The 16,047-nt window shown below is 41.8% G+C and overlaps 5 protein-coding genes and 2 long non-coding RNA genes across 8 annotated transcripts; 6 read left to right on the forward strand and 1 right to left on the reverse strand.

Moving 5' to 3' along the window:
• Positions 1-2,588: 2,588 nt before the first annotated feature.
• Positions 2,589-3,289, forward strand: LOC108088946. The gene is made up of 2 exons (XR_001771253.2): positions 2,589-2,976; positions 3,029-3,289. It is a non-coding gene; the product is annotated as an uncharacterized LOC108088946 (long non-coding RNA).
• Positions 3,290-3,622: 333 nt separating this feature from the next.
• On the forward strand, positions 3,623-4,142 carry LOC108088958. Its single transcript, XR_001771258.2, has 2 exons — positions 3,623-3,814; positions 3,866-4,142. It is a non-coding gene; the product is annotated as an uncharacterized LOC108088958 (long non-coding RNA).
• A 2,139-nt stretch (positions 4,143-6,281) lies between these two features.
• LOC108088947 (histidine-rich glycoprotein) lies at positions 6,282-8,325 on the forward strand. Its single transcript, XM_017186969.1, has 3 exons — positions 6,282-6,367; positions 7,138-7,377; positions 7,636-8,325. Exons 1-3 carry the CDS (start codon positions 6,356-6,358, stop codon positions 7,870-7,872), a joined length of 489 nt encoding a protein of 162 aa, XP_017042458.1. The 5' UTR covers positions 6,282-6,355; the 3' UTR covers positions 7,873-8,325.
• Positions 8,326-8,789: 464 nt separating this feature from the next.
• Positions 8,790-10,018, forward strand: LOC108089036 (peroxisome biogenesis factor 2). Its single transcript, XM_017187135.2, has 4 exons — positions 8,790-8,905; positions 8,970-9,047; positions 9,103-9,534; positions 9,589-10,018. The coding sequence occupies exons 1-4, from the start codon at positions 8,867-8,869 to the stop codon at positions 9,922-9,924; spliced, it is 885 nt and encodes a 294-aa protein (XP_017042624.1). The 5' UTR covers positions 8,790-8,866; the 3' UTR covers positions 9,925-10,018.
• Positions 10,019-10,051: 33 nt separating this feature from the next.
• On the forward strand, positions 10,052-14,113 carry LOC108089034 (DNA primase small subunit). Its single transcript, XM_017187131.1, has 3 exons — positions 10,052-10,237; positions 12,676-12,844; positions 12,901-14,113. Exons 2-3 carry the CDS (start codon positions 12,685-12,687, stop codon positions 14,055-14,057), a joined length of 1,317 nt encoding a protein of 438 aa, XP_017042620.1. The 5' UTR covers positions 10,052-10,237; positions 12,676-12,684; the 3' UTR covers positions 14,058-14,113.
• On the forward strand, positions 10,509-12,597 carry LOC108089035 (PHAF1 protein CG7083). Of its 2 annotated transcripts, none has more exons than XM_017187133.2 (2): positions 10,509-10,814; positions 10,872-12,597. In XM_017187133.2, exon 2 carries the CDS (start codon positions 10,881-10,883, stop codon positions 12,195-12,197), a length of 1,317 nt encoding a protein of 438 aa, XP_017042622.1. In that variant the 5' UTR covers positions 10,509-10,814; positions 10,872-10,880; the 3' UTR covers positions 12,198-12,597. The 2 variants fall into 2 exon arrangements, with proteins under 2 accessions (XP_017042622.1, XP_017042623.1); XM_017187134.2 differs by having other exon boundaries at positions 10,876-12,597.
• A 19-nt stretch (positions 14,114-14,132) lies between the features above and the next one.
• On the reverse strand, positions 14,133-15,931 carry LOC108089033 (heat shock 70 kDa protein 14). The gene has a single exon (XM_017187130.1). The coding sequence runs from the start codon at positions 15,794-15,796 to the stop codon at positions 14,255-14,257; it is 1,542 nt and encodes a 513-aa protein (XP_017042619.1). The 5' UTR covers positions 15,797-15,931; the 3' UTR covers positions 14,133-14,254.
• Between the last annotated feature and the right edge of the window lie 116 nt (positions 15,932-16,047).

Here is a 16,047-nt window from a genome sequence, read left to right on the forward strand (position 1 = left end):
TTTAAAAAAATGCATAGCAAACGTTTTTATCTATGGCATTTCATGCATGTTATCTACGCTATTTAAATACAATTGGCTTAGATTCGCTTAGCCTTAAGGGAAACCTATTGATTCTCCTCCAGCTCTGAACCACATCAACATTTGCCATCATGAGGGTTATTTGGTTCGCTGTTATCGCTTTTCTGGCTATGGTTTCCTTAGGAGACGCACTGGCTTTGGTACAAAGAAGAAGTCGAAGACACCGCATACACGCCCCAAACGCCATATAATTTGAAAAAAATATTCTTTGCCTGTACAAATTGTATATTCACGACAAGTTTTCAAGAAAAAAATATACAAGTAAAACAAAATTATTTTATATTATTATATACAGCAATATTGAATGTACTCTCTTTCAAAATGACACAAAATCCAAGCTGAAAATTGTACCAGCAACGAATTTCTACTTTTGTGAGTTCGAAATGATTGAGTGGCGGATCTAAACTATAGCCAACCAAAAAATTAAAACCGGCTGGCCAACTAGTGTGAGTGGGGGAAAACAACGAGATAGCAAACAAAATGAAAATTTAGTTTGCAATTATCACCACAGAAAAAAGTAAAAAATATTTGGGGCGATAACTAGAAGCGAAATCAACGAAAATAAAACAAAAATGGGGAAAAAGGCTCCACAATATCAAGCTAACATTGTATACACTTAAATATAACATTGGATTTCATTCAAAACAAGAAAGGAAGCTAGCTTCGGCAAGCCGAAGCTTGCAGTCATTAAATATGTCGAACAAAACGCATAAAGGCTAGACAACATCGAATCTAAGACGATTTTTCTATTCATTTTCCATATTTTTGACTATAGATCATATGGGAGCTATACGATATAGGTGTCCGATTTTCATCAAATTTAATTCGTAATTCAAGAGTCGTAAGAAAATTCTATATTCCAAAAATCATACTTGTCTGATGAAAAACAACGATATTATAATTTTATTTCCATTATTTCTATATAGATTTTTCGATCTTTCCTATGGCAGCTATAAGATATAGATGACCGATTTTTATGAAACTTTGTTTCCAATATAAACGTTGTTAAAAAACTTGATATTCAAAAAATCATGCTCGTGGGATAAAAAACAACGATGTTATCAATTTATTTCCATTAATTCTATATATAATTTTCGATCTCTCCTATGGCAGCTATATGATAGTGTTATCCGATTTTGATCAAATTTAATCCGAAATTCAATAACAGTTAGAAAACGCCATCTTGAAGAATTCAAGTCGATCTGATCAAAAACAACGGCGTGAGAATTTTTTATTTCATCCTCTCATATGGGAGCTATCCGATATAGTCGGCCGATCCGGCTCGTTCCGACTTATATACTGCGTGCAATAGCTACACACCTTTTGGGAAAGTTTCATCAAGATAGCTTTAAAACTGAGAGACTAGTTTGCGCGGAAACGGACAGACGGACAGATGGACAGACGGACAGACGGACAGACGGACAGACGTACATGCATATTTGGATTCTGATCGTGATGCTGATCAAGAATATATATACTTTATGGGGTCTGAGGTGTCTCCTTCACTGCGTTGCAAACTTCTGACTGAAATTATAATACCCTTTTGCTCTGCAAGGGTATAAAAATGTAAAAAAAGTAAAAATGCAAAAGTTTTTATCTATGGATTTTTATGCATTTTATTGGAAATCTAAATACAATTGGCTTAGATTCGCTTAACCTTAGGGGAAACCTATATATTCTCCTCCAGCTCTGGACCACATCAACATTCGCAATCATGAGGTATATTTTGTTGGTCGTTGTCGCTATTCTGGCTATGGTTAACTTAGGAGACGCAATGGAGAGACGACCCCCAAGACCCGGTAAACACTCCGAAGAGTGGAAAAGACAACATGGAAAGTAAAAAATATTTTGTGCGATAACTAGAAGCGAAATATATATACCTATATAATAATAAAAAATAATAATATACAAAAATGGGGAACAAGGCTCTACAATATCAAGCTTAAATTGTATGCACTTAAAATACAACATTGGATTTCATTCAAAAAAATGTAAAAAAAAGTAAAACTGCATAGCAATGCAATTTTCAAAGCTGAAAATTTTACCAGCAATGCTTTCAATTTGCTGCGTTTGGTCGAATTTCTACTTTTGTGAGCGGGAATTGATCGAGTGGTCAAGCGCTCTGGGTAAAAGTTAGTCACAATGAACCAGAGCAAGCCAAAAAATTAAAAAAAACAGCGAATCTAAACTATAGCTAACCAAAAAATTAACACCTGCTGGCCAACTAGTGTGTGCAGGGGAAAACGACAAGACAGCAAACAAAATGAAAATTTTGTTTTCAATTACCACCACAGAGAAAAGTAAAAAAGTATTTTTGTCGCTGCGCTGTAATCTCGTTCTTACCGCACTAGATACACAAGGTACTATTTTGGGGCGATAACTAGAAGCGAAATCAACTAAAATATATTGCATATCACGAAAATGGGGAAAAATGCTCTACAATATCAAGCTAAAATGGTGTATACTTAAAAAACAACATTAGATTTCATTGTCAGTAGTTTGGTGATTTAAAAATTAAAAAAAAAGGAAAATGCATAGGAAACATTTTATATTTACGGATTTTCATGCATGTTATTGGTATTCTAAATACAATTGGCTTAGATTCGCTTAATAAGGTTAAGGAGGGGAAACTTAATTATTTTCCTTTGAATTAAAAATTAAAAAAAAATATGTACAAATGCATAGCAAACGTTATCTATGGATTGTAATGCATGTTATTGGAAATCTAAATACATTTGGATTAGATTCGCTTAACCTTAGGGGAAACCTATTTAATCTCGTCCAGCTCTGGACCACATCAACATTCGTAATCATGAGGTTGATGTGCTTGGTTGTTATGACTATTCTAGCTATGGTTAACTTAGGAGACGCACTGGAGTTACGACCCATAGGAAAAGCGTAAGTAAAGTAAGGCCCTCAAAATAATTTGAAAAATATTCTTTGCCTGCAGGCACGGCGGATGTCGTGGGAACTGTGGTGGGTAATTACCCACCTGAAAAACAGAGATGAGAACGACAACCATCCCCCCTCGCTCATCGTCTGTCCTAAAAATTACCCACCTGAAATTAAAATTTCGCCGGCCCTGTTTGCCTGTAAAAATAGTATATTCACGATTTTGCAGAGACCAAATTGCTGACGAGTTTTGAAGAAAAAAATATACAAGTAAAACAAAATTAATAAAATGTAATTAAACAAAGTAAACAAAAGCAAATGACATATTTTAAACTCTCAGAAATATTTAATGTACTCTCCTTTAGAAAAAGAAGCGATAACTAGAAGCGAAATCAACCAAAATATATTGCATATCATGAAAATGGGGAAAAGAGCTCTACAATATCAAGCTAAAATTGTGTGCACTTAAAAATCAACATTAGATTTCATTGTCAGTAGTTTGGTGATTTAAAAATTAAGAAAAAAGGAAAAATGCATAGCAAACGTTTTTATCTATGGACTTTAATGCATGCTATTGGAGTTCTAAATACATTTGGCTTAGATTCGCTTAACCTGAGGGGAAACTTAATTATTTTCCTTTGAATTAAAAATTTAAAAAAAAAAGTACAAATCTAAATACAATTGGATTAGATTCGCTTAACCTTAGGGGAAACCTATTTAATCTCGTCCAGCTCTGGACCACATCAACATTCGTAATCATGAGGTTGATGTGCTTGGTTGTTATGACTATTCTGGCTATGGTTAACTTAGGAGACGCACTGGAGTTACGACCCAGAGGAAAAGCGTAAGTAAAGTAAGGCCCTCAAAATAATTTGAAAAATATTCTTTGCCTCAGGCCCGGCGGATGTCGTGGGGTCTGTGGTGGGTAATTTACCCAGCTGAAAAACAGAGATGAGAACAATATGTTAAATTTTATTCAAAATTTCTGAGACGACAACCATCCCTGGAATTAAAACGTTTCGCCGGCGCTGTTTGCCTGTAAAAGTAGTAAAATCACGATTTTGCAGAAACCAAATTGCTGACGAGTTTTGAAGAAAAAAAATATACAAGTAAAACAAAATTAATAAAATGTAATTAAACAAAATAAACAAAAGCAAAGGACATATATTAAACTCTCAGAAATATTTAATGTACTCTCCTTCAGAAAAACACAAAATCAAAGCTGAAAATTGTACCAGCAATGCGTTCAATTTGCTGCGCTTCGTCGAATTTCCTAATGGAGCGGCCGATACACTGCGGTACGTGACTGTATGTGCACTTGGAATGCCACAACAGGTGACTTCAGCTGTGTGTCGAGTGTGGCACGTTGACTTGCGTTATTTTTTCCACCTGCCGCAACGCCAACGCTCCGCAGAGGGAAAAAAAAGCATGCAGGAGACGTAGACCCCAAATCGTGGGCCATAATTAAGCATTTATTTTATTTGCCATATTTTTTGTGCAGCGTCGGGATTGGCGGCGGATTGGATTGGTAATCATCGTGAAAAATGTTTGTTTTTACCCGCTGCTTTTTGGTTTGTCATGTCTTGCAATGTTGTCAAACGTTGTCGACCATAATATAGCAATTAAAATTGTGCCTGTATTTAAGAGTACATCAACCCGATGTCATTCGATTCGTTTGGCTGCAATTGGATTGGATCCACGGCAGATTTGCCACAGAGCCTGTGAATCGGGCTATGCAAACTGCACGAAATCCAAATCCAAGTAATTTCTCGAGTTATTGGCAAACAACTTACCGATGAACTAGATTGCCGAGATAGGAATAAGTCGAACGAGTGGATGATGGGCAGGAATTCGAATGTATGGCGTGAAATTGATGAGAAAATTTGTAGGGAATTTTTCATCTATTATAGCAATTTGTTGAAAAAAGAAACTGTTTAAAAACGTAAATATGGTTGCTAATTGTTTAATACCATGTTTACTAATTTTTACTTTACTTTATTCATGTTGTTTTATAAATAACAAATAAACTGCAAATCTATCTGTATAACAAAACACCTTTGTGTCACTTAAATGCTTTAAACAAAACGATTTTCTCAACCTTCGAGGTGAGAACCCTCAAATCACAAAATTGCACGCTTCGCTGCCTAATTAGCGCCAACCAATCGCAAATTGACGAAAGACCCAAAAAGATTGGTTCATTTTCTCCTAACGCAATTGTGGCACTTAACTTTGACTTGAATTACTGGGCAGACAAAGTATGAGGGACCCCCAAAGAGCTGCAGACAAAACTTCTGTTTTATGTCGAACAATTAAATATTACAAAATTGGCTTTTATTGGGCCAGCCTGCAGACCCGATTCAATTTACCATTTACAAGTTACGTATTTACGAAAATCAGCGCATTAAAAGTAAACGATTAACCGGAGGCTAACCGCAATAGAAGGTTGAGCCGAAAAGTTGCCCAGCAGCAGCCACGAAAATCATCATGCCGAAATTCGGGTCAAACTGCGTTTAATGAGCGTACTTGCAGAGCAACAATGCAGACCTGCAATGCAAATAGGCTGGTAGTTGGCTCAAGCGAATATACCGAAATATTATTAACAAACTTCGGAGCGGGGCTGTCAGCGTGGTTGTTGCAATGTTGCAACTGCCGATCAGCAACAGCGATGACGACTTATCAACGCCATCGCATGCGTCACTAATGACACACAAAGGATCCTGGAAAGAAAACACTCAAAAAAAAAAAAAACAAGACTAAAACAACTATACCTTTTTAAAAATGTAACTGAATATTTTAAAAAAGTTATGTTTTTAAAAAAGGTATATTTTCTTTTAATATATATTACATTTTATAAATTTGTTTTAGAACTATTTTGATTTACTTAAAATTTCTGTAATATAATTTATAAAATATATGTTCAAAAATACTTACAAATGATTTAGTTTAATGATATTTCAAGTACAAGAGTACAATTTTCGACTAGGATTTTCTAAAAATGTTGGAGAACACTTTGGTTCTTTGTAACAGATTTAATCCATCTATTTATCGGATCTATTTATTCTGAGTGCAGCTGGGCAGCAAACATCAAACGCCAAACAATGGCAAACAACAACCACATCTGAACTGTTTTACATTTGGCTCGAGAGACGCTCCGCTCACCGAAGACGGCGACGTCGGTGCTCGAACCACCGCTGCTTTAACCACCGATCCACCGATCCACCAATCCACCGATCCAGCGAACCACCGTTGCCAGCCGATTCACTTTCTTCCTAACCATATAAAAGCAGCACATTTTCGTTGCAACCACATTATTCAGTGGTGAAAAGTCGTTGCGTGCAGTCATCCAGTGATCTCTAAACAAAACGCGAACTAAATTCAAACTAAAATGGCCTTCAAGGTGAGCAGCAGCAAAGGATTAAGGATAATGACTGTGAACAATAAATTGTAAAACAAAAATGTCCTGAAGGACGTTTTGAAACGATCAGTGGATAAAGTGATACCTGAAAACAAAGTGAACTGGTTGTGAAAGAATTTGAAAAAGAGAATCGAATCATGAAGCAGTGATTTTAAAAAAGGACAATGGATTCAGGATGTGAATATTTTGTTTCATACTAAAGGCTTTATTATTAGTTTTTGACTTTTTTAAAGAGTTAAACTGGCCAACTTTTAAATTTAATAAAACTATATTGTCCTGGCTATAAAATAAGGAAGTTGAGTTGAGTTCCCAAGTTTTCCGAACACAACATTTTATATTTAATTATCAAACACCGAAGACGCATTACTCATTAAAATAAAGCCCCAAGAAACCACAAATCAAACGAAACACCCTCTTAAGACTAATCTTTTCAGTAAGCAGCAAAAACTCCTTTTGAGTTTGCTAACAATTGTACAGCCATCAAGCAAACCACAAAGAAACCACTAAAAGTAAATTCAAACAAAAGCGTCAGTCGACCACAGCAAACGCTTGTTTATGAATTCATTAAGACCAGGCAGTGGAAAGCCTCAGGTATTCGCCTTAAAATCCAGCAGATGCCACTTACTTTTCCACCCACACAATTTGGCCTCCGCTAATTGCAGTAGTTGCAACTCCACACTCCACGAGCGGAAGCAATTAGCCGACGTCTGAGCCGAGATGTTAATTATGCCCCTGCCCGTTTGATCTTTCAGTATCTGATCTTCGCCTCGGCTTTGTGCCTGAGCCTCGCTTATCCGCTGGAGCACCAGTACTACGAGGAGAGCCACGGCTACGAGCACCTGGCCCACCACGAAGCGGAGCCCATCCACGAGTACGGACACCATCAGATCGAGCGCATCTCGCTGGGCGAGGAGCACGGACACCACGAACACGTTGAGCCCCACTACGAGACCCACGAAGATCACGGCCACGACGAGCATGTGGACTATTACGTAAGTTCCTAAATACTAAATTGTGTCAAGCACGTAAGTTTTCAAAACTTAGAAGTCCCACATTTTATCTAGGATTTCACTAAAATTAATTAAGATTTGTTGGATGGGCTATCTTACTTAAATTCGAGGGAGTCCTTTATTTCAAAACTTTTCCTTTATATTAACAAATTAAATGTTAAATAATTCCAATTACCCAGTACAAATATGTGAAAGAGTTAGGCACAAATTGGCGTGTTTTAATCGTTTAAATTTTCACAGGCCCCTCCCAAGTACGCCTTCAAGTACGGAGTAAATGACTTCCACACCGGAGATGTCAAGTCGCAGCACGAGACCCGTGATGGCGACACCGTCAAGGGCCAGTACTCGCTGGTGGAGCCTGACGGTTCCATCCGCACAGTGGACTACACCGCCGACAAGCACAACGGCTTCAACGCCGTGGTCCACAAGACTGCCCCGGTCCACCATCACGAGGAACTGCACGAGCACCACTACTAAGCGCAGGACACACTGCGCACTAGAGTTAGCCAAATTGCTCATCAGCGGGAAGTAGGAGGAGGATTATGAGGATTAGGAGGAGGGACAAGCATATCCACATCGATCGACCATGGAATCAGCTTCATATCTCGTAATTAGGACATCAGCACACACACCCAGGTCAAGGACCACATTCGGGCCATGACCACTTCATTAACATTTTGTATATTGTATTTTATTCTGTGATAGCGAATAACTTCTATGTGTATCTTCCGCTTTCAACTGATCCTTAGTCACTACCTGCTCAGACGAATTTATCAATCACACTCGACTGTAAACTGTAATCTATAATCCTTAATCTATAAACTGTAATGTAAACTTATGCCTTCTCGTAAAACTTGTTACAGAGATCGAACGAACGAATTGTAAATTGTGTAATAAAGTGTGAATTATGTACTTTTTATAAAATCAAAACTCACCCAACCAGTGACCATACTTTTTGCAGCCGGGGCCAATCATTGAACTTGTACTCCTCAAACAAACGGCCAAATGTCTTAACTGACCAACTGGTTTGTGCGTTTCCAGACGTAAACGCCAATATTACCACAAATTACCAGACGTCGTTAGACACATTTTCCGGCTCCCAAACAAGTTCTGCGTTTCGTTTTGCTTTGTATTCATTGAAATTGCATAATCCCAATTTGAAAAGCTGCACGAAAATGCTTCCTAAATGACCAAAAAACCAGGAGTTGCTTTAAGCTGTCTTGCAATTGATATATTAGCCGTTGTTGGCTACAAATAATTTGGAAAATATCTTTATATAGATGCGAATTTAAATTATCGCGGCATTCTCCATTTTAGTTAACCAGCACTGTTCATTTTATCGATACTTTCCATCAATAGTTTGTTAATTTCAACATCTCTATTAGACTTTTGATAAGAAGGGGCAGAGTACAGATAAATAAAAATAATATATCAATGACTAGCTAGCCAAAATCACACGAGTATAAACAAAATGCTGGAGAAAAACAAATATGTTCCTCGAGTAAATCAGGTAAGCTGAGAGAGAGTGTATTCATGAATAAAAAGCAATATTTTGAGACTTATTTACGATGTAGATTGATGCCATATATCTGAACAAGGACATTGCCCGCCTAATACGTGATAACCTGCTGGAGAACCTGCAGGCTATATCGGTGAGCTTATTTAAATAACTCTTCCTGGATGTCATATAACTTCTGCATATCTTAGCCAGTTTTGTTCATAAAAATTCAGCCGGAACTGGATTTGCTCATCCAATCCGCCATTTGGTTTGGTTCTGTGGGCAAGCGCTGCTCCACCTTTGGCCAACAGCTTCTGGTCCTGGCCTATGATGCCGAGAAGCTCACAGTATCCAGGTTGGTGCTCCACTTCATCCTCACTGTTCTGCCGGGATATGTAAAGAGCTGGGAGGAGAGGCGTCTAACAAGGCGAGTGGAGTGGTTCAGCCAGGCTATCACATGGACGGAAAACAGTGCCCTGGTGCTAAACATTCTTAACTATTTTCGATTCCTTAAGACGGGTCGAAAACCAACGCTGATTGACTATCTTTTGGGATTGGACTACATTAGTCTGAGGAACAATCAAAGGAGGGACATAGGCTACAAGTACCTGACGAGAGAGTTACTTTGGGGAGGATTTATGGTGAGTTAAGCACGGGTCATCCAGTACACCTCTATGTCTTGCTTAAAATTACAGGAAATCCTTGGCCTGGTGCTCCCCATAATCAATTTCCGCAAGCTGCAAAGAGTTCTGAAATCTTGGGCCTTTGGGCAGGCATCTTCTGCACGGAAGTTGGAGGTTGGTGGAGGCGACATGGCTTTCCTTACCCCACAGATGACCTTGGGAACCATGTGCACCTTTTGCGGGGAACGTCCTACGTTGCCCCATCACATGGGCTGTGGTCATATCTTTTGTTATTATTGTCTGAGTGCCAATGTTTTGACGGACGCAAGTTTCGGCTGCCCCAAGTGCGGTTCCACGTGCACCGAGGCGGGAGTTCAAAGTGTTGGATTGTTGGGATCAACTCGCTAGAGAGATTTTTAAACGTCTTATATAGTTTTAAGCAAAAAGTGGGCTGTAAGTTAATAATAAACAAACATTCCATATTTCGAAAAAACTCGCTTAATCCGAAGTGTTGAATAGTGCTGAAAACTAAGTGTTGGGAGACATTGAAAAACTGTTGTTATTTACAGCGAAAGTGCTGCGTGGTGTCTGATATAAACGCTTGTTTCCTGTTAATTAAAAACAAATAAATTCTTGAAAGTGTTTAAAGTGAAGAATTAAACTTCATAGAACCATAGAAAGCTGCTGGCAAGCCAATAACTATTCCAGTTAATACCAAAAAGTAAGTTTTTAATATTACATTACTACTCCCATAAAAAGCGCGCGAAAATATAGAAACAGCTGTTGCATGTTTAGCCATAGTTGCCAAACAGTTGAAAAGAATAAAACAAAATCGAAAAATATTTGCTAAAATCGTTTTTAAGGGTATCATTATAAATAAATTAGTTAGAAAGAGAACATATAATAAGTTGTATTTCTTTGGTACAACCACACCCCAATTGTTTAACAATTTCGCAAATCAGCTGCCCACGCCGATCTGGCAACGCCATTATTTTGTTATTATCTCATTTTTTCTGCTGCGCATTTCGCCTTTGTCCGAAAATTTAGAAGAAAACAATACGATTAAACGCTGCGCTAAAGGGCACGACAAGTAGTTGAGGAACCAGAAATTAAACAAATTTAGCATTGCGTAATTGCATAAAAATAAACGGGGCGTACCAACAGAAATCAAGATCTCAAAAGCAAACAATCGTAAAAACAGAAAGTGCTGAAATAATAACACAAAATAAGCTTGGCCATCAATTGCGTATATATTGTTTAAATATATTTGCACATAGCAGCTGATTTCACTTATCAAGGTCAGTGGGTTGACGATACGCAGCCACAAACAATAACAAACAAAGATCGTTTGAAAGGCAGTCAAAATGCTAGATCTGGAGATCCTGCCGGAGACTTCCTTGGGCTGTGATGCCTGGGAGTTTGTGCTGGGCATGCACTTCTCGCAGGCCATCTCCATTATCCAGTCGCAGGTGGGCATTATCAAGGGAGTCCAAGTCCTGTATTCCGATACCAATCCCTTGGGCGTGGACATAATCATCAACCTGCCTCAGGATGGCGTTCGCCTGATCTTCGATCCCGTGATTCAGCGACTGAAGACCATCGAGGTGTTTAATATGAAGCTAGTGAAGCTGCGCTACTGCAGCGCCTACTTCAACTCCCCGGAAGTGCTGCCCAGCATCGAGCAAATAGAGCACTCCTTTGGTGCCACTCATCCTGGTGTCTACGATGCAGCCAAGCAGATTTTTGCCCTCCACTTCCGCGGACTGAGTTTTTACTTCCCGGTGGACAACAAGCAGCACACGGGATACGCACATGGGCTTGGCTCTCTGGTATTTCTGGACGGCGCCTCTCCCGTCGTGTCCAAGATGTCTCTCTACGCGGGAAGCAATGTGGCCGAGAATAGGGCTCCATCTCTGCCCTTGGCCTGTTATCACCGCCAGATGTACTTGGAATCCGCCACTGTACTCCGCACATCCTTTGGACACACAAAGGGCCTGAAACTTAAGCTTTTTACAGAGGGCTCGGGTCGAGCATTGGAGCCACGTCGTCAATGCTTCACGCGGGAGCTGCTTTTCGGTGACAGCTGCGAAGATGTGGCCACCAGCCTAGGAGCACCCAATCGAATATTCTTTAAGAGCGAAGACAAGATGAAGATTCACAGCTCGAGTGTCAATCGGCAGGCACAGAGCAAACGGAGCGACATCTTCTTCAACTACTTCACTCTCGGCATCGATGTGCTGTTCGATGCCAGAACGCAGACCTGCAAGAAGTTTATTCTGCACACCAACTACCCGGGGCACTTCAACTTCAATATGTACCATCGCTGCGAGTTTCAGTTCCTGCTGCAGGCGGATCACCCCTCTATGAGCGACAGTGGCCACGATCTGGTGACGCCCGCGAAGCAGGATCATGTAAACATTAACGCCTACACCAAGTGGGATGAGATCAGCAGCGCGTTGGCCACCTCGGAGCGGCCAGTCGTTCTGCATCGGGCCAGCTCGACGAATACGGCGAATCCGTTTGGCTCCACCTTTTGCTATGGCTACCAGGATCTGATATTCGAGGTGATGCCCAACAGCCACATCGCCTCGGTGACACTGTACAATACAGCGCCGCCCAGGCAGCCGGCGCACTCCTGGCAGCAGCACAAGATGCAGGACATCCGCCTCACAGTGGCCTAAATTTGTGGAAAGTTGCTGGGCTCCCTTCGCTGCTCCATGATGCTGAATAAGGGATTGCCCTCCCGTCGTGTTCTAATCTTTAAGCTAAAAATGATCTAACCTAGGCGTAAAGTAGAAACATATATTATATAGTAATATATATATTCATAATACACATAGATTTTCATTGTAAGCTAAGCCAATCATCGGACGAACTCTCTGACCAGGTTCATTCAGCGGTATTCCATTGTGTTAGCTCGATTCGATTTGTTTCGACCCATAACTGACAATTATTAGCCTCGTACTTTTAACAATTGCATGTCGTTAATATATTTCAGTACTCTAAGCTCAAATCGTGTATCTCTCTTTGAAAAAGAAAAAATCAACAACAAAAAAATATAAATATAAGGTTTCGACAAGACGATGGATTGTTTTTCATTTTGTTAAAACTTTTATTTTGATTTATGGGCTTTACAAATAATTACACGTTTTTTTCCAGTCCCCTAAAATGCCCGAACAAGCTGCAGATCAGGAGAACCAGGCTCCAAAGCCACAGACGATAGATGTGCATGCCTACAATCCTGAAGTTTTACAGGACATGCTACCTGTTTACTACAGACGTCTTTTCCCTCATCAACCATTTTTCCGCTGGCTCTCTTATGGATTGAGTAAGACTTCCCAGCTAAAGTATTTTTAAAAACCATTTAAATTTAAACTTTTATAGGTGAAGAAGGCATTTTCAGCAATCGTGAAATTTCCTTTACGCTCCAGGACGACATCTACATTCGATACCTGTGCTTCGAAAGCCAGGCTGAGTTGGAAAAGGAGATCTGCTCGAGAAATCCTGTTAAGATCGATATAGGACCAGTGATGCACACCAAACCCAAGAACCATCGCACTGTTCCCGGGGGATTAACGCCCGTGCAACGTGAGCTGGTCTTCGACATTGATATGACGGATTACGATGATGTGCGCACGTGTTGTTCCGGAGCGGGTGTGTGCCTCAAGTGCTGGAAGTTCATGGTGCTCGCAGCCAGGATTTTGGATGTGGCTCTACGCGAGGACTTCGGTTTTGAGCACATCGTCTGGATTTTCTCCGGCCGACGAGGTATCCATTGCTGGGTGTGCGACTATCAAGCCAGACACTTGGATGGACGTGGTCGTTATGCGGTGGCGGAGTACCTGAACATTATATCCTACGTCAGTTTCGCAGGCACCAATTCTGCCAGATGTCCGATGGGCGAACGCCCGCATCACAGCATTAAGCGGGCCCTCAAAATAGTGGAGCCTATGTTCGAAGAGGTCATACTAGAGGATCAGAATCTGTTTGGAACTCCAAAAGGTGTTACCAAGCTCCTTCACATGGTTCACGATGATGCCGCTCGCGGCGAACTGGAATCGTATCTGCAAAAGAATCTTGAGGATGGAGCTCACTCCCGACTCGTGTGGGAAAGCTTTCTCAAATACGCCAACTCCATGAGAACTTCCACGGCAAGTGCCTGGAGCCGTAAGCTAAAGAACATAGTACAAGAAATCCAGCTCGGATTGCTCTATCCTCGTTTGGACATCAACGTCACCCGGGGATTCAATCATTTGTTGAAGGCTCCATTTTGCATTCACCCAGCTACGGGAAAGGTTTGTGTGCCATTCAGTGTGAGTGCTGTGGCCAAATTCGATCCGACTACGGTGCCCACGATCACTCAGTTGCTTCACGAGATCAACGCTTTCGATGACAAGAGCAAGAGCTACATGGAGGTGCCGGAGGACAAGAGCCGCATCAAGGATCACAAGAAGACCAGCATGTTTAAGGGCGTTGTGGTTTTTGAGGAGTTTCTACGCAAGCTAGAACGCAGTAACAAGTCAGCCAGTTTGCAGTTTTAAATACAATATTTTTAAGTTAAGTTAAAATAACCAATAAAATGGCGTAAAAGTTTAAAGTATCATTTTGCTTTCTCGTTTGCCGCTTTTGAATTTATCTTTATTTTGTGTGTTTGTATCATAATCATTTTTAATCATTAGGCTAGCAACAATAAATAGACTAGGCGATAGCGCATTGGTTTCGGGTCAGTTTTCCGGTCTCACATGCAGCGCAGTCGCACCAGCGGCACCACGTTGCCGTCCTTATCGTCGAGATCCACCTCGACCTCCAGCTGGTAGAGCCCATCCTCTGGCGTCGTGCTTTCGGGCAGGCGAGCCAATATCTCGCTCTCTCCGGCTCGGAGCTTGAAAGAAGCGGCCTCCTTGTCCCCTTGGTCACCCTTCCCTTGTTCCGATTGAGGAAGAGATATCCTGATTTTGGCGGGCAAGATGCTACCCCTGCCCAGGACTAACTTGGCGTTCGCCTCGTCATTCCCGTGCCAGATGTACAGATCATCCTCGGCTACCACACAATCATCATCTTTATGCAACTGCTGTTCGAGTGGATCAAGCAAGCAGACGGCCTGTCGGGCGCAGCCGATGGCCACCACCTCGTCCGCAGAGTGGCTGTTGTGAAGCTTAGCGTCGGGGAAGCGGGCGCCCACGGCTGCTTGAAGCTTAGGTATCTGCATGGTGGCGCCCAACAACACGATGTCATCTATGCTACTCAGACCGGGATGCTCCTTTTGCGCCTGCTCCACGCACTCGCCCAGCTGTTGAATAAGGCTGTTGATCACCGGTTGGATGAGGCTCTCAAAGCGAGCGCGCGACATCTGGGCATTGAAGTCAACACCGTCCATCAGGGAGTCGATATACAGTTGTGTTGAAGGCATCGTTGTCAGGATGTGCTTGCAGTTGGCGGCGGCGGTGCGGATCTTGGCCAGCGAGCGACGCGACTCGTGCGGATCCAGCTTGTACTTGCGGCGAAACTCCTCGCAGATGAACTGCACCAGGGCCTCGGTGAACTGGCGGCCACCGATGGGGAAAGGTCCAAATGTAGCCAGCTGAACGAACAGACCGTTTTGCACGGCATAGAAAGCAATGTCACTGTACAGGCCACCGCACTTGATGGTCAGCACATGGCGACGCTGCTCCGGCTGCTCATCACCGATGCTGTAGCCCAAAACAGCCGCCGTGGGTTCTGCAATGATTTGAGCCACGTGGAAGCCAGCGGTTTCGGCTGCTTCCGCTAACAACTTGTAGGCCGGGACGGGATAGTAGCTAGGTATAGAGAGAACAGCAATAGGCGCTTGTTCTCCGTCCGTGTGATATTGATGTGCCAGTTCCAGTTCGGCGCGCAGCAACTCCACCGTCACTTGGTAGGCACTAAGGTCCTTGGTCACCACCCGATCATCCTGGTCTTCTTTTTCAGAGGGCACCGTGTGTTCCATGCGGAACACCAACTCCTCTTTGTCAAAGTCGCAGGGGATTTCCCGCAGAGCACTGGCCAGTTTCTCCTCGGTGAGCTGTTCCTTCGGCTGCAGCAGTTGAAAGCTGTGGGCCACTGCCTGCCGCGGTTTCGTGGCCATCTTTTGCTTGGCTGTTAGACCACATTCGATCTCCGAGACGCCGTCCCAAAGGAGGCATGCCTGGGACACTCGGTCGCCCTGCTTGTTAGCGATCACCTCCGCTTTGCCATCCGCGCGCACGTGGGCGATGCAGAGCGTGCTATTGCCAATCTTGATGCCAAATCGCGGCCACATCTTTGGGAAATCAGATTCAAAGGCGGGAATATCCGGAATTTAGGAATTATCTACACAAAATGCGACGAATAAACGCGCACGTTTTTTCCTGCACGCGCGGTAGTGTTGTAGGGCAGTGTTGGCAAATGAGAGCTATGATGGTAACTGTGATGGTATCAGCTCGATAAATTTAGAGTTTGTTAACCATATGTTTTTATTATTATTATTTTGGGCAATCAATTTCTGTTCCCCCAAAAGTAATATAAAGAAAA

This window comes from Drosophila ficusphila, unplaced genomic scaffold (genome assembly GCF_018152265.1).
Source record: "Drosophila ficusphila isolate 14025-0441.05 unplaced genomic scaffold, ASM1815226v1 contig_106, whole genome shotgun sequence".
Classification (NCBI taxonomy): Eukaryota; Metazoa; Arthropoda; class Insecta; order Diptera; family Drosophilidae; genus Drosophila; species Drosophila ficusphila.

Bases quoted from the DNA above. Each gene is read 5' to 3' on its own strand.
- LOC108088947 (XM_017186969.1), top strand. The intron at 7,378-7,635 runs GTAAGTTCCTAA...AAATTTTCACAG, and splicing joins ACGAGCATGTGGACTATTAC to GCCCCTCCCAAGTACGCCTT.
- LOC108089036 (XM_017187135.2), top strand. From the start codon at position 8,867: ATGCTGGAGAAAAACAAATATGTTCCTCGAGTAAATCAG. The intron at 8,906-8,969 runs GTAAGCTGAGAG...TTTACGATGTAG, and splicing joins ATGTTCCTCGAGTAAATCAG to ATTGATGCCATATATCTGAA. The intron at 9,048-9,102 runs GTGAGCTTATTT...TGCATATCTTAG, and splicing joins AGAACCTGCAGGCTATATCG to CCAGTTTTGTTCATAAAAAT.
- LOC108089035 (XM_017187133.2), top strand. From the start codon at position 10,881: ATGCTAGATCTGGAGATCCTGCCGGAGACTTCCTTGGGCTGTGATGCC.
- LOC108089034 (XM_017187131.1), top strand. From the start codon at position 12,685: ATGCCCGAACAAGCTGCAGATCAGGAGAACCAGGCTCCAAAGCCACAG. The intron at 12,845-12,900 runs GTAAGACTTCCC...AAACTTTTATAG, and splicing joins CTGGCTCTCTTATGGATTGA to GTGAAGAAGGCATTTTCAGC.
- LOC108089033 (XM_017187130.1), bottom strand. From the start codon at position 15,796: ATGTGGCCGCGATTTGGCATCAAGATTGGCAATAGCACGCTCTGCATC.